Source organism: Dendropsophus ebraccatus, chromosome 1 (genome assembly GCF_027789765.1).
Source record: "Dendropsophus ebraccatus isolate aDenEbr1 chromosome 1, aDenEbr1.pat, whole genome shotgun sequence".
NCBI classification, from domain to species: domain Eukaryota; kingdom Metazoa; phylum Chordata; class Amphibia; order Anura; family Hylidae; genus Dendropsophus; species Dendropsophus ebraccatus.
In genome coordinates, this window is record NC_091454.1 from 56,608,186 (window position 1) to 56,632,430 (window position 24,245).

Genomic DNA, 24,245 nt, shown 5'->3' on the forward strand with positions numbered 1-24,245 from the left:
TTTCAGGGGATGTCTTATTCTTCCATGAAGAGCATACTGTATTGTGATGACCACTGGAAGTGATGTTATCAGTGGTATGATACAGCTCAGCCAAAGGTGTAAATGTTGTGACGCCAGTGCTAGTCCAGCACACAGGTGTGATGTTGGTACCTGCTTTGCAGAGTTGCTGACTGTATCCCCTTGAAATGGTCGGGTTGTAATGGGTTGTGATGGGTCCCTTAGGCTCTTGTCATGGTAGTCCTGGAGTGTTTAAAATAGAGTGGAGCAGCACAGAGGAGAGGAGTTTGTCAAGGGAGTCCCAACCCAAAGTAGTTTACTTGCACCCGTGTTTAGACTAATGTTTGACCACCTTCAGCCGTACAGTGTCGAGTTTCCCGTCCTAATAGGGTGATACAAGCCTCAGCCGTGGTTTTCTTGTACCCGTGTTTAGACTAGTGTCTGACCACCTTCAGCCATACAGTGTCGAGTTTCCCGTCCTAATAGGGTGATACAAGCCTCAGCCGTGGTTACCTTGGTGAAGCTAAGTGTCTGAGGTTTCCCAGTGTCACCTGCACTGCGAGATAGGATACATAGACCTTCTGGTATCTTTTTCCTATCCAGGCTAGTTCCTCTGTGTATCAGGATACTGCCCTGCACTTTGTGGGCTGGGTTTATCTCTGTCTTTTCTTCCTTTTTGTGGTGTCTAGCACTGCATCGTGGATATACAAGATAGACTGTAGAAACTGAGTGTCTCTGGTTGCTACATACTTGTGTCTAGGTTAGACTGTCCCGGACAAGGGTCCTGGCAGAGCCAGGCCCTGGCTTGGCTACAGCAGGGATGTCTGCTCTGTGTGTCCTTCTCCCACGAGAAATAAGATAAGACTGACTCTACACTTTCTCCCACCAGGTGACTTCTTCCTACAAGGGTATGTAAAAGACCCTGTGAGTGGTGAAAAGGAATGTGTGCAAAGAAAAGAAGAGAAAGGATAGATCAGAAGAGAAGAATATATCCATTGGACAATAAAAGTACATAATACATAAGGAACAGTAACACTTTTGTAACTCCAGCTGTGCAATCCATAAGAGCATGCATAATGAACACTGACATCTAGTGGTGAAATAATAAACTACCTTCATCACTACTCAGCTTTCAGTAAGGGGCTTTTGTGACAGGTGTGACAAAAGAAACACCCGTGGTGGGACACCACAGTATGGTGGCTTCCGGCCACCAGGGGGAGCTCACCACAGCACACTCGTATAGCACAGCAGGGACAGTGTACGTTATGGTGACAGGCAACCGGATAACGGCAGACTGATGCAGCTCTACATCTGGTCGTAGCGGACAATGGGGATATCAGCAGGTGACACATTCACAAGTGACGGTCGCGGAAGGGTACATCAGGTTTGGCGGCAGGTGACAGTCATCATGTCCTGCATGCAGCTGCTCTGCAACGGATGGTCAAGGTTAGGGGACACCAGCGGCTGATTAAACAGAATCTCAGCTGCATGCCCTGGTGTTCTGCTCGGCGGGCATGCTTCCAAACCAAAACTTTGGCAGGTTTTACTTTCAGGGGAGGCTTTATATTTAGCAATTCAGTAAAACCTCTACTATGTCTTATTTTCAAGAAATGTCTCATTTTTGGGGAAACAGGGTATGTTCTCTTCCCATTCTTTCCCTAAAATGACATCAGTTCCACCTTGTTCCACTTTATCTTTAACCCGGAGTATTTTCCATTATGCTCTATTACTTCTGTGCCATTTTTTAAAGATTTACCAGTATCTAACAAATGCAATTATTATGTCATCAGAATACATGGCTATAATATATTTAATGAAATATTTTTAGCAGCACACATCCTGCCGAGCCTTTCTTACTTCATGTGACAGGTAAACACAGTACAGGCAGATTGTCCAATATTTGTTCAGGAAAGTTGCCATAACAACTCTTCTCCTATATCTCACGTCAGTGCATGACACCACGGCCCTTAGTCATATCTTAGTGACGGCCCTTGATCATCAGTGCTCATGGAAACCAACCTTCATTGACAGGACATTACTATACTTACACAGAGAACATGGCAGGTTGTGTCCACAAGTGTCCTGGAACATGGATCGTAAAATATGTCTACACTCCTCAGTGTCTTCAATTATAGATCAGTACATAAGTGGGATGTAACTATACTGCTTAAGGTCAGAGCATGAGCCATCCAGATAAATAAAAGAGAATAGAGGACAATGAGAGGAGTTGGGCAGTTTATTAGCACCACATATCCCTAGCCTATGGGCCCATACCAGTCAAGTGATCTTGCACTGACCACATATACCCCCCTAAGCTTTATCAGATGGAAGATTAGTTATAGGCAACTGCAGGATGAGAGTACACACAGCTATACGTAGGCTGGGTTCACACTATGTATATTTCAGTCAGTATTGTGGTCCTCATATTGCAACCAAACAGAAAGGCTCTGTCCACACAATGTTGAAATTGAGTGGATGGCCGCCATTTAATGGCAAATAATTGCTGTTATTTTAAAACAACGGCTGTTATATTGAAATAATGGCAGTTATTTACTGTTATATGGCGGCCATCCACTCAATTTCACCATTGTGTGAACAGAGCCTTTCTGTGTTTTTAATCCACTCCTGGTTTTGGTTGCAATATGAGGACCACAATACTGACTGAAATATATGTAGTGTGAAACCAGCCCCAGGCTGTATGCATGGAGAAGTAGCTGCACTAGACTGGGGCACACAGATGTGTAAAGACCTTTACCAATACTTTTTGCAAAGTTGCTTAATTGTTTTCTTTTAGATGCATTGAAAAAAATAAGTATATTTGGGGACATGCTGAGGGCTGAATGTTGTCCTGGATGCAAACCCAGAAGAATGGGAGAAAAAAATGTTTAAAGGGTACATATCATTTAACCCCTTTAAGACAGAGCCCTTTGATGCACAAAAGTCCGGGTCATATTAATGCAATGTTCCTCCCCGCCTTCTAAGAGCCATTGTGCTTTAATTTTTCTACCTACAGGGCTGGTTGAAGTGTAATTTTTTGCGCCATGTTCTCTAGTTTTTATTAATATCATATTGGTGTAGCAAAAAAATTTTGATTGCTCTTTATCAATTTTTTTGTGATATATAATTTAATAAAATCAGCAATTATGGTGTGGGGTTTTTTTTTGTTTCCGTTTACGCCGTTCACCGCGCAGGAACAATAATGTGGTATTTTAATAGATTGGACGATTCCGCACGCTACGTTATGTAATATTTTTATTTATTTATTTAAATTTATATTTTTATAATAGGCAAGCGGGTATTTTAAACTTTTATTGGGAGTGGGTTTATAAGGGTTTTTTTAATACTTTTAAAACTTTTTTATTACACTTTCTTTAAATAACACTTTTAACACTGTAATATATACAATCATTAGATTTCATATACTGGTCTATGCTATGCCATAGCATATAAACTCCAAAAAAGACCCAACAAGCCTGTCCAAAAGCTTAAACTATATATTCCAAAAACCAGGACAAAAATTTCAATCAACAATACATAATCTTTATTCAAAAATGATTTTAAAAATCTTTACATCTTACAACAATAATTAAAAGTTGATCACATAGCCATACACACAAGTAGTACACCACCACAGGAACTGTAAACTCATTAATATAAAGTGCAATATTATAAATATTCATGATTATTGCACAGAACTCCAATGCTGTCATCCCTATAGAGAAATTGCACATCGCCCAGTGGCCTATTTAGCAGCAAGAGGAGTATGGTAATTAAATCATAATACCTGTGGAATGGATGTGTGCCGCTCTTCCAACGCACGTTTCGCGTCTAGCTTTTTCCATAGCATGGCATTGATCAGTGTTATCGGTGATCTATGTATAGAGCCTGCCTGAGAGCAGACTCTACGCGTAAATCAACGATCTGAAAGGACGGAGGTAAGGAGCTTACCCCCACACGGCTGCGGGGGTCCCGATCAGTCAGTGACAGATGCTTGATCTGCCACTGAGTACCTTAAGGCTATGTTCACACTGCATATGAGTCCGGCCGCATTTCGTACGCCGCCGTACATGTGCGGCTGAAACTACGGGCGTGGGAAAAATCGGCATGCGGCCGGATGCGTACGAACCGTGAACATACGCCCGCAGTACAGTTATACTTCCCTAGCTTGTTTCGAAGCGATCTGAAACAGGTCATTTACTTGGAAATCTTCACCCAGCCCAATAAAACTCACAGAACCTTTTGGATCGAAAAATCAAGTTCAATTTGGCTGGAATAAGTACTTCGTACAGGACCGCACTGAAATCCACGGCCGTGAGTTTCAACATTTTCGTCCTCAAACAATGGTCTTGTTAATTTTTCACAGCGCCGTATAGGATCCGGCCGTAAGCTCATACGTAGTGTGCATTGTGCGGGCGTATATCGTATACTTTCAAGCGAACGCATCAACCTCAAAACTACGTGTGTATATTTGCGGTTCGCACTACGGCCAGAATCATACGCAGTGTGAACATAGCCTAAAGCTGCGATCGCTGTAGATCCCAGTGTTTGAGGGGTTAATGAGAGTCGGCTGCGGGATCGCAGCTGACTCTCATTACCTCTAGGCCCCGGACACAGATGAGAGCGGTATCGCTATCCCTGCAGCGATCCCGCTCTCATCACAAAGCCTCTGTCAGTACAGGAACGTATATATATGCATTCCTACTGCACGGGGTATGTGCAGTAGGAATGTATATATACATGTTACTGACGCAAAGGGGTTAAACAAACTTCTGACATATAGCAACAAGTCAGAGGTTTGTATCGGTCAGGGTCCGGGGGCTGAGACCCCCTCCAATCCTTAGAATGAAGGGGCAGATGTGCTCAGCAGTGCATGCTCTGCCCTTTCTGTCGCTGTTACAGTAGCGGTGGACGGAATTATAATGGAGCTCTATGGGATTTCCAATTACCAAAAATATATCTGTGGGTTTATCTGTCGACCATTACCCTCAAGCTGTTGCACTGAAATCACATCCATTAAATCTACAGGAGCAGGGAGGTATAGATGAATCTACATATACCATGCATTCAGAAAGTTCACGGACCCTTTCACTTTTTCACTTTATGTTGAGGCCTTCTGTACCCAATACCCCATGAAATAAAAAAAGAATTTTAGAAATTTTTGCTAATGTATTAAAAAGAAAAAAACTAAACTTTACATGGACATATGTCTTTCCTCTCTTTGTTATGAAAATGAAAATGTTGCTCTGGGAACCTCTAAATTCTCTTTAATCATCTTTGAGATGTATCTACACATTGATTGGAGTTATATGTTACAGTTGATTGGACATGATTTGGAAAGCGCAGAGAAAAACCAAGACATGAGGATGAAAGAACTGCCTCTAGAGGATTGTATGGAGGCATAGAGTATATCTAGACTCTCGCTAGAGATGGACGCCCAATTAAATTAGGTAAATGTAAAAGAGGTGACCAAGAACCCAATGGTCAGTCTGGCTAAACTCTAAAAATCCTGTGTGTAGACGGGAGAAACTTCCGGAAGGTCAACCATCGCTGCAGCCTCCACCAATCTGAGTTTTATGGCCAATCGGTGAGAAACAGGCATTTCCCCGATAAAAGACACATGAAAACTCATTTAGAGTATGAGAAAAAAAAAGCCCCTAAAGGACTCTCAGACTGTGAGAAACAAGAATCTCTGATCTGATGAAACCATGACTGATCTTTTCCAATGGCTGGGACAAGGAGACTGGTTGGGGTTGAGGGAAAGCTGAAAAGAGCAAAGTCCAGAATTGTCTGGACCTCAGGCAGGGCAGAAGGTTGAACTCAGCATACAGTCAAGATAACACAGGAGTAAGGACAACTCTAAATGCCATTTACTGGCCCAGCCTGAGCCCTTATTTGAATTCAATACAAAATCTCTGAAAAGACCTGGAAATGGCAGAAAATCTGCAGGGAAGAACAGCAGAAACATCAGAGGCTGTAATCGCTGTAAGCACTGCCTAAGTACTGAATAAAGTATATCAATGCATTATTTGAGTTTTTCCTTTTTAACAAATTAGCGAAGATTGATAACACTGTGTTTCCACTTTGTCATTATGGGGTACTGAATGCAGAATTTTAATAGGATTATATTTTTCTTCAGCACAAGGCAGCAACATAACAAAATATAAAAAAAGTAAGACTTGCTGAATGCATTGTATATAAAGGAAAACTACATAAAGGACTATGTTTACACTGTTTAAAAACAAGAGAAAAGGCAAATGCTTTGAAAAAAAAATCTGTTATTATTACAGATGAGCGAACCTGGAGCATGCTCAAGTCCATCCGAACCCGAACGATCGGCATTTGATTAGCAGTGGCTGCTGAAGTTGGATAAAGCCCAAAGGCTATGTAGAAAACATGGATATAGTCATTGGCTGTATCCATGTTTTCCAGACAACCTTAGAGCTTTATCCAACTTCAACAGCCCCCGCTAATCAAATGCTGATCGCTCGGGTTCAGATCGACTTAAACCCTAACTCGGTTCGCTCATCTCTAGTTATTAGCGAATTATAATTGAAGTCAATGGAATGATGCTCCCCTAATACATTTAGTGTATGAAATAATGGGTGTTGTTTGTGCGGACGTCAAATTAACATTCACGACAATTATTTGCGGATGTTTTTTGCAAACAGATGTTATTTTTAGTTGAGCACACACATTTTCTTCTTTCACCGTCATTTTACCATCTTTACTACTAAATTGAATGGACCTTCAAAAAAGGACCACACCCAAAAGGTCTGAACTAGCATAATGTACCCATAGCCATCATTGTAATGACAAGCGCCCAAAACCAAAATTAGGTCATTTTGAGAAAAAGAAAAACGGACAGGAAAACACGTCATGTGAACATAGCCATATAATGATCCCCTTATAGGCTAGGTTCACACTACGTATATGTCCGGCCGCATATTTTTCGCGGCCGGACATATACGTATGAAACTCCGGCCGGGACTTTACGCAAGTTGCGGCCGGATACGTACGGACCGCGAACTTACGCCCGTAGCGTACTTACGCTTCCCGAGCGCTCTTCGTAGCGATCTAACAGCGGTCTTTTACTTGGAAATCTTTGCTAGCCCCGGACACCCCACAGAACCTTTTGGATTGGAACAAAAAGCTGGCAAAATGAAGAAATCACCACTACGTACGGGACCGCATGTTACGCTACGGGCGTAAGTTACGGCATTTCCGTCCGGAAATAATGGTTTGGTTCATTTTTTACGGCGCCACATACGATCCGGGCGTAAGTTCGTACGTAGTGTGAACTGTGCGCCCGTAGATCGTATACTTTCCATTGTACGCAAACTACGTAAGTTTCCGGCCGCTTATTCACGGAACGCGCTACGGCCGGAAACTTACGTAGTGTGAACGTAGCCTCATACTATATATTTGCATTCTCATGCTGGTTTCACACATAATAGAAATGAGTGCAACTCACACATGCTTGAGTCTGATTGTTAGGCATTCGCATGCCGGTGGCTAAAGAAGTTGGATGCAGCTCTAGGGAGTCTGGGAAAACATGGATACAGCTTATGTATCTTTTTTACCCGGATTTCCTAGGGCTGCATCTATCTTCTTCAGCCAGCAGTAATCAATTGCCAATCAGACTCGAGCATGGTCGAGTTGCGCTGATCTCTAGTCCTTATCCCACACCAGCTGTTTTATGTCCATATGTCCTATTAGTACATTAGATGTCACACATGAGATGCATCCATTCTATAGGCTACAATGGAAAGCTGCTCTGTAGGAGGAACTCCCAATCTGCCAAACTCCAGCTGTTCATATATTTCATGGCCGACATTATATTGGTGTTATGTAATACTACTTCTTCATGCAGTTCTTCTTACATTTCCTGATGTTTCAGAGTGTGGCTGCTGTTTGCAATTCATGAAGTGGCCAAGTGTGCATAGCATTGGAAGTTAATTATTAAAATTTCACTATAAGTCAGTACTGCAGAACATCACCTCTGCTTATGGTCTGTGTAAGGAGGTGTTCACACACTCAGGTTTTTAATTGCAATTGTAAAATACACAGCCAAGAACAGATCATAAATGGAGAAAAAATTAAAGAAGAACTGAGAAGTCTCCTTTTAAAGCTATGTTACCACTTCGGGAATGTAGAAGGGAAAGGCGGCTGTCTTGATATAATAATGAGACGATTATGAGTAATTATAACGAGACGGCCACCTTTCCCTGCTATGTTCCAGAGGTGGGATCATAGGCTAAATCCATTCCTGACTTTATATATAGTAAATGACGTTAAAAACCGGAACATCTGAGCACACCCTAAGGCTATGTTCACACAACGTCAAAAATAGAGAAAAGGCGTCCGATTTTGATATTAAAACGTCCGTTATTGCCGCCATTTAACTGACAGTAATGGCAATGCATTGAAGTCAATGGAAAGACAGACGTCCAATGCACACAATGTATTGAGTAACAGACTTTTTTACCACGGACGTCAAAATAATAAACATGATCATTATTTTTGGACATCTTTTGCAAACAGCGGACGTTTTTTATTAGTTGTTCACACACAGTTTTTCTTTTGTCACCGTTCATTCTCCGGTTTTACTATTAAATTCAATGGACTTTCTTCAAATAAGCCTCACCCAAAGGCCAATTAGTAACCCTAAACTAGAATAGTGTATCAACACCAGTCAGTGCACTAAGGGAAGGCCAGACAGCTAAATAACGTCCGTTATTTTAGACTCAAAATAGCGGACGTCATTTTAAATAGAGTAAGAGAGTAAGAAAGATATAATTTAAGATGGACAAATATATCATAGATAGAGAGATAGTGCTACCTACTTCTGTTAAAAAAAGTTGTCCAACAGCCAAATTCAAACTAGGGTTATTTTCCAGCCAAAAAGCCCTACTTTGAACTAAAGCATCACCGAAATTCAAGGACTGAAGAAAACTATTTTACAACGATCCTGAAAGCCATCCTCTAACTTTTTTTTTGTAATTTCTAGATAGATAGTAGATAGAAAGATAGATGAATTACATCTTATTGCTATATAACTTGTATTATACTTCGCATTATACAGGAACTGTCCAGAGTAGGAGAGGTTTTCTATGGGGATTCCCATAGAAAGCCTCTTTTCCTCAAGAGAGTTCCTGTCTCGGCCGGAGATGTCAGCAGAGAGCACTGTGTCAGACTGAAATTTAAACAACACTTCCTACAGGGTATATAGTAGCTAATAAGTATGGGAAGGCTGGAGATTTTATAGAAGTAAATTGCAAATCTATATAACTTTCTGAAAATAGTTGATTTGAAAGAAAAAGATTTTAGCTGGATAACCCCTTCAAAGAGGTTATACAGTGAAAATATTTTTCTTTCAAATAAACTGGTTTCAGAAATTCAGTAATTTACTCCTATTTAAAAATCTCAAGTCTTCCCATACTCATCAGTTCCTGTATGTCCTGCTGCTGCCCTGGACAGTTCCTGACATGGACAGAGATGTCAGGAGAGAGCACCGTGTCAGACTGATAAGAAAACATTTGGGAAGTATGGGAAGACTGGAGATTTTTAAATACAAGTAAATTACAAATCTATATAACTTTCTGAAACCAGTTGATTTGAAAGAAAAAGATTCTCACTGGATAACCCCCACTCTATGTAAACCTGAATATTTCCATGTCCTACCAGTATTGGGATTGGATTGCATTGGGTGAACAGTGGGCAGGGGTGCAGGTAGCAGTCAGAATGACACTGAGGCTCCACCCTCTCGAGCAGGTAGTGTATTCCATACGAAGGATACTTGGATACAGAACAGGCCATCACATTGCTGTCCTCACAATTGTGTATATTACATTACATTGCAAAGTTGGACCATACATCTCACAACTGGAAAATTATTAAAATGTAGAAATACATAAAACATTTATAACTGTGCTACGCTGAAAAAGAATGGCGCATGGCTTACAGTACCTATGTAATGACACCAACATATGACTGTCCCATGAGGAAACAGCATTGAAGCTCTGATAGCAGACACACTGAACTAGAGACACCAGACAGCAAGCAGAAGGCAAGTGTAAGAGCAGAGAGAATAGATGTCATAAATACATTGTACCTTCCTCTCAGGTTCAGAAAACATCCTGGGAATGATCCTTCCAGGAGCCACAGGAACATCAGGACATGAGCTGATACAAGTACAAACAGGGAGAGACTTTTGAACTATGGAAAAAAATCCCCACAGATGCTGACGTCTGTAAGAAGCGTGCAAGCTCCCGCGCTGTCAGGAAAGTAAACAACACTGTGATTATGGAAAGAAAGTACATTGGACCAAAACAAGCAGCCGGCATGCAGCATTGCCTGCGGAGAGTGCAGGGGCTACTTTACATGGCCAGGCTGATGTCACACTTCTCTACTGGGACACAAGCCTCTGTAATATTGCAGGTTGTGACCATCTAAGCCTTGACAATAGGCACTTGTCGTTATTCTGCTCGGCAAATAAATGCAGTAATAATAAATGTCCCCACTAAATCTAAGGTAATGTATATGAGTCCGTAAAAGGTAAAACCAGGATTATTTAAAAAAAAAAAAAAAAGGAAAGGCTCTGCTCATTCCGGTAATGTGTCTGCAGGCTGTGTCTGGTATTGCAGAGACATCATAAGTTATTTTATGCAGTTTTGGTGACGTTACTCTAACACGGCGGACGAGATTTACTATTCTTGGAGGTTCTTCCCTAAAAATGTGGGGTAAAAAAGACCAACAAAAAGCACTAAGAGAAACGACACTCATTTAATTCTGTTTTAGGAGGCTTGGTTCACACACAGTAAAATAAAAGCTAAATATGACCGTAGTTTTGAGTTAAAATAAAACAATGTGTTAACAGATGGGAAAAAAACAGCCCTATTTTGCAAAAGCAGGTGGTAAATAACAAGCATGTTCATTATTTGGACGGTTATAACAAAGTACAGATGTATTTACCCTTATTTTACTGTTTATAAACATAGCCCCAAGCAGTAAAATAAATAAATTAAAAAGTGTCTAAAGGCTATGTTCCCACGTCTTTTTTTGGCCATTTGAATCCAAATAACAGCCGTTATTTCACAATGATAGCCACCATTTGTAAAATAGCGTCCGTTATTTGGCTTTAAACGGCCACACAAAACAATGTTGTGGAAACATAGTCAAAGAGTGCTGCGTTTTGAAAAAAAAATACTTCTACTTTGTCTATTTCCTGCCTGATTCCTTTCTTTCATGTCTACTGTATAGGCATTAGACTTTTTTTTTTAGATCCCTGAAATCTCTGTGACTGCCCTATTTATCTGAATACGGTTAGAAAAAATTCCAGGCAAATGCTGCATCGGTAGCACCATTGCCATGTGAAGGATGGATTTTTAGTTGCAGCAACTTCTGCCGATAATGTGAACCCAGCCTAATCCTTCTATATTTGGTTATTTAACCCCTTCATGTCAGCAATATGAAGATATACATTCCTGCTGCACATACCAAGCTGCGGGGGTCCCGATCGCATGTACCAACGGGCGGGGGGTAAGCCTCTTAACTCTGTCCTGTCAGATCAGCGATTTATGAATAGAATCTGCTCTCAGGCAGGCTCTATGCATAGATCGCCGATAACACTGATCTATGCTATGCTATGGCATAGCATAGATCGGTACATGCAATCTAATGATTACATGTTTTACTGTGAAAAAAAGTGTAAAAAAAATAAAATAAAGTGTAGTAAAAAAAGTTTTTTAAAGTAATTAAAAAAACCTTTGCCCCCCCCCAATACAAGTTTAATAATACTACTCCCTTGCCCATTATAAAAATAAAAATATATATAAAAAAAAATAAACTAAATAACCATATTTTATATTGTTGCGTGCGGAATTGTCCGATCTATTAATATTTAACATTATTGTTCCCATACGGAAAGCGATCAAAATGATCATGACGCAAAAAATGACACCCCAACCAGCCCTGTAGGTGGAAAAATAAAAGCGTTATGGGTTTAGAAGTTGGGGAGGAACATTGCATTAATTTGACCCAGACTTTTATGCATGAAAGGGCTCTGTCTTGAAGGGGTTAATAATACACACACAGCTCCTCATACACTGTATAGCTGTTTTATACATTATGTATACGTTGTATAGGCAATGGTGAATGGTCCTTGTGTTGGTTTCCTCCTTCAGTAATAAACGCCATCCTACCAGTGCTGTAAGTACACAAAAAACAAGCAGCAAGGTGACGGAGAAGCTGGCTCCCAATGATTTCACAACAGGCTTTGTGCAGGACACTTGGCTGCTGGGCGAGGACATGATCACTCAGCAGTCACTTTCTTTTGTGAAGCTGCTGGCAAGTGTCTAGAAAGTGGTTCCTATAGTGACAAACGCAGGAAGCCATACAAACATCCCAGACAGGAGTAAAGTCTTATGGAGGCTGCATAGGATATTCTTACAGACCTGGTGAAGGGACACAGGGACCATGTTACTTCTCATTCAGGTAATCTGTATCAGGCTCTTGTCTTCTGCTGCAGGTGCACATATATCACTTGGCTTCCTTATAGAAAGACCGCCACTTGTTCCATGATTGGGTTTCACTGCACCGACACTCTAATTTCTCATTCGATGGGATATGATGAACGATCTTGTCAGACCTGTCATATTTTCTTCAAACACTCAAACAGTTTTATACTCTCGTCAGTTTCAGAAACATGACACAGTATAAAACACTAAAAAAGATTTACTAAATAAAATGGATCTAAAGTCTGTTGAAAATGTCCACACAAAATGTAATACTTATCCTCCAAATGTATTATTATTATTATTATTATTATTATTATTATTATTTTTGTACCAGTCTGCCAGCTATGAGGTTTTCTGTTATGGCAATACTGATGAGTCTCCCTCCAGCCATGTTTCATGTACTTGCTGCATTGACAGAATATCCTTTTTTGAGGGTGGAGATGGATAAAGGGAGGTTACACTGTGGGAGGATGGATTTGTTAGTGCTTAATGTTATTCTATTGATACAAACTAAATTGATAACAGCAAACCCTCCAATTCTGCTTAAAAAAATTTTTTTATAATAACTGATCGGCTAGCACTAGTGATGAGCGAAGTTGCTAAACATTTGGGTTAGGATGAACCCAAACACTTGACTCCTGTCGGCTGGAGAAGCTGGATGCAGATCTAGGGCTGCCAGGAAAACATGGATACAGCCTATGGCTTTATCCATGTTTTCCAGGACTCCCTAGAGCTTATATTGTTTTTGTAATGTTTTAACACTTTTCTATAGTATGAACAGTTTACCTCCAAGGCAGAAATGGTATTTTACTGTTTCTGCCTTCATATTCACTTCATACAAAGTAAATACTAAAGTGCCAAGCGCAAGTAAACATGTGCTGTAGTACTACAAGTGCAACAATAGGTCTTTTTCTATATAATTGCATGCTGTATGTCACTGTGAAATGGATAAAAGTGAACTACAAAAAATACTAGTGCCAAGAGTAAGTAACATATGCTGTAATACTAAAAAGGCTACAATCAAACTCTTTTATAGTTGCACGCTAGATATCACTGTGGAATAGATGAAAGTCATGCAATAAAAGCTTCATAGGCGTAGTAGTCCTCCAATGTTGGTGGTAATGGCAGACTGAGATGCGGTAAATTGGCGTGGCTCCAAGGTTTAACTATGTGCAAATATGTGCAATATCTTTGCCAGGCTGTTTGGATAGAGATGCCCCGGCTGGCGGCTAATACCCCCCCAAAAAGCAAAACCATGTGAGCACAAACCCAACAAACGGGTTCACGGAACTGAGTGACGTCACTCTCTCCCTCTACGTCCCCGTAGAACAGAACAAAATAAAATAGTCTTTTTGTTTGAATTTTGTTACATTCTCAAGTAACTGAGATATTTTTAATTTAATAAAGGTGAAAAATATATAGCTACACAGTTGTGTCGCTAAAAGAGGATAGCTACTATATGATATAATAGGATGTAAAATTATATTGGAACTGGGAGCGCTAGCGACATCTAGTGAAATTGCATATTTTAGCTGATTTGCATATAGTGATATTGTACATTTTACGAAACCGCAGCATGAAGACAGAATGATAGAATCAGATGGAGGATGCCAACAAGGAATAAGGAATGAGGTTCTATTACCAAGAAAGGCAGATTCCTAGAAGGTGTGCATAGGAACTCTCAATATGTAAGATGGAATGTGCCGAACCCATGAAGGACGGAACGCCTCTCTATACCCTCAATTCTGATGAAGGCAAACACTTTACTTTGCTGAAACGCATTGATTTTTAGCCTCTACGGGGACCCGTCAAGGGAGAGAGTGACGTCGCTCGGTTCCGTAAACCCGCCGGTTGGGTTTGTGCTCACATCGTTTTCTTTTTTGGGGGATTAGCTGCCGGCCTGGGCATCCCTATTCAAACAGCCTGAAAAAGATATTGCACATATTTGCACATAGTTGAACCTTGGAGCCACCCCAAATTACCGATCTCAGTTTCCATTACCACCAACATTGGAGGACTACTATGCCTATGAAGCTTTATTGCATGACTTATACCGGTACCTTCATCTATTCCACAGTGATATCTAGCGTGCAACTATAAAAGACTTCAATTATTGCATTTTTAGTATTACAGCATATGTTACTTACTCTTGGCACTTTAGTATTTCTTTGTAGTTCACTTTTATCCATTTCACAGTGACATACAGCGTGCAATTATATAGAAAGAGACACATTATTGCGCTTGTAGAACTACAGCATATGTTTACTTGCGCTTGGCACTTATCAGTAGCCTATTTATTTGGGGAGAGAAGCGTGTGACTCCCAGCCTGACAGCTGCAAGACTATCATAGTGCTGGTGTTTGTGAGCTTCTGTTTTGTGGCAACCTCTGTTTTGTGGCAACCAGCTGGCAACCTCTCCTGCTCTAGACAGTTCTTGTCATGGACAGAGCTGGCAGCAGAGAGTACTGTGTCAGACTGGAGAGAATACATCACTTCCTGCAGGATATACAGCAGCTGATAAGTACTGGAAGACTGGAGATTTGTAAATAGAAGTGAAATACAAATCTTTATAACACAAATCTTTCTGACACTTCTTCTTTTTGGTGTTTTTTTCTTGCACTTTTTCTAGTGTAAAATACTAAATGTAAAATGTTTTATCACCTGATTTTTTTTTCAGTACAAGTCATATGATTCTATGTTTTCTGTTAAAGAACTGGGGAAAAATCACTAATTTCCATATAGACATGCCAATATTTCTCTCTATAGAAGTCTGTGGCAAAACACCAAACACATAGCCTGCTACAATTTCACAAAGAAAAAAACAAAAAAGACCATAGCAGAAAAATGTCCTATGGGTTTTGCACTTCACTTTCCTCCATTAAATATCAGCTAAACTCTGGTCACAGTTTTTTTTTAAACCCCCAAAAATGCCATATTAAATATTTCTGAAAAACGCCAGTCCAGCAATATTGTACATAGGAACATCCCCACATTCTAGTGACCACTGGGACCCCTACCAATCAGCTTGATATACCCAATCCTGTGGATTTGGGGGGGATGGGCAGCTACCTCGGTCACACTTGGATGTATGTGTGTGGGGAGCAATACTTGCCCCTGATGCTGCTCACACACACAAGAGCCACTGGGTTGTGTGTATATGATGTATATGTATGGTGGTGTCCATGTTGATATGCTATGATTGGTGTGACCCTGTCACCTGAAAAAAAAAAAAAACTTTTGATAAACCTTTCAGGTATAGGTTTAAACCTTGCGATGCATGTTTTTCCTTTAATCCAGGGATATGCACATACATTCAGGAGTTCTTCTATCCACTGCTCCATCCTACTTGGCTCATTGTGCAGGTGATAGATCTGCGTAGCAGGCAGATGTCCAGCTTTATGCTCTGCAATATGTGAGGGATCCCCAACTCCCAAGCATAATCAGTTAAACCAAACAACGCACTTATCAGTAGCCTATTTATTTGGGGAGAGAAGCGTGTGACTCCCAGCCTGACAGCTGCAAGACTATCATAGTGCTGGTGTTTGTGAGCTTCTGTTTTGTGGGGGCTCCCACACAGTTGGTTGCTTGGGCACTTCCTATGTCTATGGCAGTTATTATTTTTTTATGGAGGGGACAGGATGTGGATGGCCTTGTATGTCATGGTCAACAATTGAAAATGAATTTTTTGGGAAATGGAAAGAAGGTGAAGGGAATGGCAGAGCGGAGAGGCAGCATGAGGGGAGAGGTGGATTAGCAGAGTTATGGAAAGACTAGAGGGGAGCAAGGGTGTTAGATGGAAGATCAGAGAGGAGGATGTTACAGTAGTCCAAGCAAAAGAGAATTAGAGCATGTACCAGCAGTTTTGTTGAGTCAGGATTGAGAAAAGATCAGATTTGGGAAATGCGATTTTTGAGTTTAAAGGGGTTATCCAGCGCTACAAAAACATGGCCACTTTTGCCCCATTCTTGTCTCCAGTTCAGGTGCGGTTTGCAATTAAGCGCCATTTACTTCAATAGAACTGAGTTTCAAACCCCACCCAATCTGGAGACAAGACCAGGGCAAAATTGGCCATGTTTTTGTAGCGCTGGATAACCCCTTTAAAAGACAGGGTAGAATCAAAGACTTGGGAGACAGGGGACAGAGCACAGCCATTGATAGTGATTGAGAGATTAGATGGAGGGGTGGAACAAGATGGGGGAAAGATGATTAGTTCTGTTTTGTCCATGTTGAGTTTTAGAAAGCAGGAAGAGAAGAAGGAAGATATAGCAGAAAGACTGGGATGGTAGCGAGGTGACATCCGGATTAGAGAGGTAGATTTGAGTGTCTTCAGGATAGAGGTGGTACTTGAAGTCATGGGATTCATTATGAAAAGAGGCCGATATGTCAAGAGGTTAGAACTAGCCTATCAGTAATTTATGGCATATACTGCTATAATTGTCTAAGATGCACATATTTAATGTAAAGGAAAAGATATTTCTAATACGTTTACCGAACCAGATCACCTGTAAATTAGAGCAAAATCAGGACCAGATGTTCCAATTGTTCTCATATATTTACACTGAATGTTTTTGAATACTCTGACAGTGAATATGAGCCAGTGCTGAATTATTTACATCCTTCTGGGGACCCCTACTCATAGCACTATGGCGATGCAGAAACATTTTGATATTCGAGATTGTCACCAAAGATCCATAACTGCACTTGGGTTCCATACAGCAAGAAGGGAGTTTCTCACAGGCTTTGAAGGTAAGAAATATTTCCATGCGGCATGTCGGCATCCATAATAATACAGGGGTTTAGGAATCAGATATCATACAGGATTATACAGCATAATTGATGCAGATGGATGGGGAGGCAAAAAGAGAATACACAATACCAAGAGAAGAAATAAGACCACAATGGATTGTACTACAATAAATAACCTGTAACAGAGAAGTTTACTGTGTCATGAAGCACCAGAGGGTTAGGAAGAGTGGTTGACTGCATAAAGCACCATGATATGCTCAAGGTGTTGAAAACTACATCTGTATATTTTTTGTATGGCTAAGAAGATGCTCAGTGTCGGACTGGGGTACCTTGGGCCCACCAGGGAATTCAATTGTAGTGGCCCACCCTACATATACCAGATATAACCAGCGTCAAACCTTTCACATTACTATAGTGGCACAGCGCTGTGTATGTGACCAGCAATGCTAGCTCACTGCTAGTAACTTGTCAGTCACTCTATGCAAACAGTATAGGGTGCCACTTAAGTTTCTTTAAAGCATAAGTCCCATGAAACTAACAAATCTCAGGAAGGCAGGGGGTGCAAGAATATAATAACAAAAGTATACCTACCTGTCCCAGCGTCCTCATAGCTTTCCTTAATGATATTCGACAGACACCGGTCTCCTGCAGCTGCTCCAGCTGCAAAATCACATACTTGGCCAATGGATCACCCACTCAGCCAATCAGTGAATAAGACGGGACTGGACTGAGTGGGCAATACATCAGCTGCTCCGTGACATTGCAGCTGGAGGAGCCAGGGCTGAGATGTACACCAAACTCGGGCAAAAATTACTTCTGGCAGCTGGCAACCTCTCCTGCTCTAGACAGTTCTTGTAATGGACAGAGCTGGCAGCAGAGAGTACTGTGTCAGACTGGAGAGAATACATCACTTCCTGCAGGATATACAGCAGCTGATAAGTACTGGAAGACTGGAGATTTGTAAATAGAAGTGAAATACAAATCTTTATAACACAAATCTTTCTGACACTTCTTCTTTTTGGTGTTTTTTTCTTGCACTTTTTCTAGTGTAAAATACTAAATGTAAAATGTTTTATCACCTGATTTTTTTTTCAGTACAAGTCATATGATTCTATGTTTTCTGTTAAAGAACTGGGGAAAAATCACTAATTTCCATATAGACATGCTAATATTTCTCTCTATAGAAGTCTGTGGCAAAACACCAAACACATAGCCTGCTACAATTTCACAAAGAAAAAAACAAAAAACACCATAGCAGAAAAATGTCCTATGGGTTTTGCACTTCACTTTCCTCCATTAAATATCAGCTAAACTCTGGTCACAGTTTTTTTTTAACCCCCAAAAATGCCATATTAAATATTTCTGAAAAACGCCAGTCCAGCAATATTGTACATAGGAACATCCCCACATTCTAGTGACCACTGGGACCCCTACCAATCAGCTTGATATACCCAATCCTGTGGATTTGGGGGGGATGGGCAGCTACCTCAGTCACACTTGGATGTATGTGTGTGGGGAGCAATACTTGCCCCTGATGCTGCTCACACACACAAGAGCCACTGGGTTGTTTGTATATGATGTATATGTATGGTGGTGTCCATGTTGATATGCTATGATTGGTGTGACCCTGTCACCTGAAAAAAAAAAAAACTTTTGATAAACCTTGCAGGTATAGGTATAAACCTTGCGATGCATGTTTTTCCTTTAATCCAGGGATATGCACATACATTCAGGAGTTCTTCTATCCACTGCTCCATCCTACTTGGCTCATTGTGCAGGTGATAGATCTGTGTAGCAGGCAGATATCCAGCTTTATGACCCTGCAATATGTGAGGGATCCCCAACTCCCAAGCATAATCAGTTAAACCAAACAACGCAAAATAAAGACACAACACATTGTAATCAGGTGTCAATGGGTCCCAATTTTATTTATAATTACATGACACTGAAATTGGCAGACCCCTGACTCACGAAGAGTCACCCTCCAGCACTCAGGCGAGGAAAAAAACCCCTGTGGGGGAAACCTCGAGGGAGCCATGGCTGGAGAGTTGCCCCTCCCCTGGGCTTAGAGGGTAATACCATACTATAAATTGGATGTGTGAGAAATCTGGCTGCAACATCTGTCACCTTATTGATGGCAAAGGCGGATGCATCTCTTCTTCCTCACAGATCCAGGTCACTTCTTGAGAAGGCGGAGACTCGATGAAGGGGTAGCCTGAAGAAGACCACCCCTTTTCCCCTGCTAGAACCTTCAAATCTCATCAAGGGTAGGGGGCAGTAAAATGGTCAAGCTCAAGGTCCTCTGGCTCATCCAAGATGGCACTGATCAGGGCGCGGTGCATTGCTTTATGGAACCTTCTTTATGACATAAGTGCTTGTCATCACAGTGCACGGTTGCCATGGTTACTGCAGGCAAACACATCTGAACCATTAACCCATTAATGACTGGTGATGCACTTTACTGCAGAGGTCACTAAAACAGCTTGATAATATGGTTTGATGTGGCCCATAGCAACCAATCACAGCTCAGCTTTCATTTCTAAAATAACTCTGGTAAAATAAAAGCTGAACTGTAATTGGTTGCCATGCACAATTTAGATGGTCTATCTTTCTCATAGCAACCAATCAAAGCTCCGCTTTAATTTTATAAGAGCTTGTTAAGATATGAAAGGTGAGCTGTGATTGGTTGTTATGGTCTAATCAATCTCTGGCAGATTAATAAAGCTACCCCAGTGCTGTAAAGCTGATGATAACATGTTTACATGAAGGGGACTGCTGACAATCTGATGTAATTGTATGTGGAAAGGGCTGTCAAAGAGTATTATACATAAAGCTGCTGAAATGAATAGAGAAGGAGGGGATCCCTACCTGGAAATCCCCCAGAGTAAAGACAAGCAGTATGGGTGTAAAACTACATTTCCCAGGCTGTCATAGGAGATCGATGATCACTTGATTAGCTGATCACTGGAGAAACTGCATTCATTGTACAAAAGGGGGTGTCTAGTTGTTTAAAAATAAAATAGTCCTCAGTATTAAAGGGGTACTCCAGCAAAAAAAATAAATACATCTTTCAAATCAATTGGTGCCAGAAATTTGTAATTTACTTCTATTTGAAAATCTTCAGTCTTCTAGTACTTATCAGCTGCTGTATGTCCTGCAGGAAGTGGTGTATTCTTTCCAGTGTATTACAGTGCTCTCGGTTGCCACCTCTGTCTATGACAGAAACTATTCAGAGCAGCAGCAAATCACCTTAGAAAACCTCTACAAATCTGAACCAAGATTGTTGAACATTTTCTTGCCTTTTGGTGCTTTTTTTTCTGGAACTTTTCTGCTGTTTTCTCTTTGTTGTGCAAATTACTATTGGCATTTTATCCCCTGTGTTCTTTTTATTCAGTCATGTGATTTTTTCAGTGCCGGACTCAGGTACCTTGGGCCCACCTGGGAATTTGATTCTTGGGCCCACCTTACATATACCAGATATAAAAAGCACCAAACCTTTCACATTACTATTGTGACTTTGCACAGATCTGTGTATGTGACCAGTCACTTTATACGAACAACATAACATGCAACTTAAGTTTCTTGAAAGCAGAAGTTCCATGAAACTAACAAATCTTAGGTAGGCGGGAGTGCAGGAACATAACACAGAAAGTATACTTACCCGTCCAGTGCCCCATAGCTCTTCCTTAATGATATCCCATAGCCACCGGCCTCCTGCAGCTCCTCCAGCTGCAATGTCACGTACTCGGCTGATGGATCGCCAGCTCAACCAATCACTGACTAAGGATGGACACTGCTGTAGTCATTGACTGGCTAAGCAGACAATCCACCAAATGCACATAACCTATATGCATACTTAGCAGACACACACATGCACAATACACACGCCATACACAGATATAATGAAATTACCTATGTGCATACATAGTACGCACACACACACACACATGCACCATATACACAGACTCACATAATATACATACTTAATGTCCACACACACAGATTTACCTCTAATACAGGAAATCACCAGGTACAGCTCATATGCCGTCAGATTTGTAGCTCCAGGGCCACACTGTGCAGGTTGCAGCGCCTCTCCCTCCCCTGCTCCTGTGTCCCTTCTGCCAGCAGCTGCGCATAAAGCAGATGGAGGCAGCCTGAAAGGAGGGGGTGGCAGAGGGTCCTAGGGGATAGAAGAGGGGCTGCGTTAAATCTGTACACTACATGCTGCTTTCTGTCACCCCAGTCACTCCCTGCCTCTATAAAATATGATGGAACCACTGGTTACTAGATAGAGGCAGTGAGTGACCAGGTGGAAGCTGTGTGCAGCAGTGCTGGGGGATTATATGTTGTCCTGGAGCTGCTAAACAGAAAGGCCCACCTCCTTCTCAGGGGCCCACAAAGGGGTAGGGCCCATCGGGGGATTTCCCTACTCCCCTGTGGGTCAGTCTGAACCTGAAGATGCTGTTAGTAGCCAGATGTAATACCGTAGCTGCCAGGATTCAGTTAGCACATCCATTTACTGCATTGGTAAGGGACCATACCTGTCACACAGGAATAGACCAGATGGCCCTGTTATGGATCCATACTGTCCATCATGGCTCTTGTGAAAGATGGAAACCATGGCAGCAGTAGGTACAGCTGTAACATGACCACTGCCCACAGTAGGCATGCTGAATGAGGCTCTGTTCTAAGTACTGATATGGTGTCACTTTATTCCTTGCACGGCCACTCTATGGTCCTAATCACATTAATTATCAGTGAATATATTGTGTGTACTTATTGTATATATAGTATATATGGATGACACTTATCATCTTAGCTCTTGCATCCCGTTTCCAGATGGAATGATAAAGTGGTGGGACCTGGACAGTGGACACCTATCTCAGTCAGCAGCAGAACATTCCGGGATGGTCACCAATTTCTTGTACTGGACAGAGACAAAGCTAGTCTTCTCGTCATCAAATGATGGTACGCTCATTGTCTGGACTTCTGGAGCAGTTGTGTTAGATAAAATCAGGGTAGGTAAAAAGTTTGCCATCTCTTAATTGTTATTTCAACAATTCCTGAATATATGCATACAACAGCATACATAGTAATACTTATAAATACTCAATACTACAACATATTCATACTCATAAATATAGATCATGTGATATAAGTTATATACTGCTTCGCTGTGATAGCTTGGGTTGTCATGAGCTGGCAGGAAACACACATTAAAGACTTGTCATGCATCTGTTATACTAGCCCACCAACAATGCTATGGAAAATAGCCCCCCTCTAGAAAAAAAATCAACTGGTGCCTCCTATAGCTGTCCTGTGAGTCCTAGGGGTCTTTTACATGGGCCTATAATTAGCATCAAGTATTGCTAGAAACGTTCATTGGGCCGATAATTAGGGATGAGGTCTGCGATGCCTGAGATCCCGGGTGCATAGTTGCACTCCCGGGAATCTGCGGGAAGGATCTTCCAGGGAATTCAAGCTACATTCCCTGGATTTCCAGGGAATGTATCTTGAATTCCCTGGAAGATCCAGGCCGCAGATTCCCGGGAGGGCAACTTTGCACCCGGGATCGCAGGCATCGCACTGGAGTGAGCGGCTTTCGGACCGAAAATCCAAAAGTTCCGCTCATCTCTACCGATAAAAGTGCCAGTGATCAGCTCAGGAGAAGGAAAACGGCCACTCATGGACTGATCGCATCTTTTAAGCAGCCCTAGAAATCATCATTTATAGGGCGGGCTTTTTTATTGGATGGCCATTACTTAACGGCATATTATTTGCATATTAATATTTGTCGTTATAAAATAACAGACTTTATTTGCCGTTAAATGATGGCCATCTAATAAAAACGGTATGTGAACATAGACAAGAACAGATATCTGCTTCTATTGCTTCTATTTTTGATCTGAACAAAAATGGTACTTATGCCCATATATTTCTAGCACATATATATTTTCTTATACACATTTGAAGGAATTCATCCCTGTAGCACTATGTAATAGTGCAAGATTGAGGTGGTTTAAGCAAAATAAATCTACATGCTTAATATCCATAAGTTGACTTATTGTAATATTCTTCTATTCATCAGCTTGGAAGCCCCATCTTCAGCATTTCAATAAACCTCAGACGACGCCTCTTAGTTTGTGGATTCAAGAAGCACTTCACTATCTATCCTCTGGATGAACAAAAAACCTGTGGACATGTTATAAACCTAAAGAAGAGCTCTTCAGACTATCAGCATACTGACATTGTATCATGTATTGTGTCCTTAGATAGTCAAATCTATACAGTAGGGTATGTATGATATTTTTATTCTTCCATTTTCTTTATAGGTCTGTATTAAATATTTTTCTGCTAAAACCACTTTAGCCTTCTGTGTGATGCCTATTTTCTCTCTATGCGTTTTGTGTGATTTTGTGTCACTGACAGGGTAAAATTGTAATAAAAAGATTTACCCAGTTTCTGTGAAGTCTACGGAAACAACAGCCATTAGTTCATACAATGTACAGAATAATGGCGTTGTTCGCAGCAGCTGTCAAATGAATGTTCAGGACATCTTTAAATGGAAATTTAAAAGTAGCCACTACCAAAGGGGTGTTAAAAAGCAGCTTTCTCGAAACCTAAACCTAAATAATGTACCAATGGGCCATCATTGTAATGATGGCCGCCTAAGTATGGTAAATAACAGCATATGAAAATTGTTGTGTGAATATAACCTTTTCCTGGTATGCCTTTCTTTTCCGCCCATTGTTGACAGTTAGTTGTCTGGGTTACCGACCATCACTGTTCTAAAACCAGTGGTCTGGTTGGTGTATATATATATATATATATATATATATATATATTATATATATATATATATAGTGAACATACTGTAATATATATATATATATATATATATATATATACTATAACTATGTATCTACCAGCCAGACCACTGTTTTCAGAGCAGAGAGGTGGTCAGCAACCTAGACAATGAGCTGTCAAT

General features: G+C 41.0%; 2 protein-coding genes across 5 annotated transcripts in view; one reads left to right on the forward strand and one right to left on the reverse strand.

The window, feature by feature from the left end:
* The window catches only part of RGS14 (regulator of G protein signaling 14), an 85,646-nt gene extending 75,453 nt beyond the window's left edge, over positions 1–10,193 (reverse strand). Inside the window, exon 1 of the mRNA XM_069954554.1 lies at positions 10,109–10,193. Coding sequence (XP_069810655.1) covers positions 10,109–10,132 — 24 coding nt within the window. The 5' untranslated portion in view covers positions 10,133–10,193. The remainder of the gene's footprint in view (positions 1–10,108) is intronic.
* A 2,150-nt stretch (positions 10,194–12,343) lies between these two features.
* LOC138774017 (uncharacterized WD repeat-containing protein alr2800-like) overlaps positions 12,344–24,245 on the forward strand; it is a 34,000-nt gene continuing 22,098 nt past the window's right edge. For 2 of the 4 annotated variants that reach the window (XM_069954559.1, XM_069954571.1), the window contains exons 1-4: positions 12,344–12,489; positions 17,096–17,257; positions 22,097–22,275; positions 23,346–23,551. In XM_069954559.1, coding sequence (XP_069810660.1) covers positions 17,155–17,257; positions 22,097–22,275; positions 23,346–23,551 — 488 coding nt within the window. In that variant the 5' untranslated portion in view covers positions 12,344–12,489; positions 17,096–17,154. Of the gene's footprint in view, positions 12,490–17,095; positions 17,258–19,998; positions 20,052–22,096; positions 22,276–23,345; positions 23,552–24,245 lie in introns of those variants that run through there. The other 2 variants (XM_069954567.1, XM_069954564.1) reach the window with 2 other exon arrangements.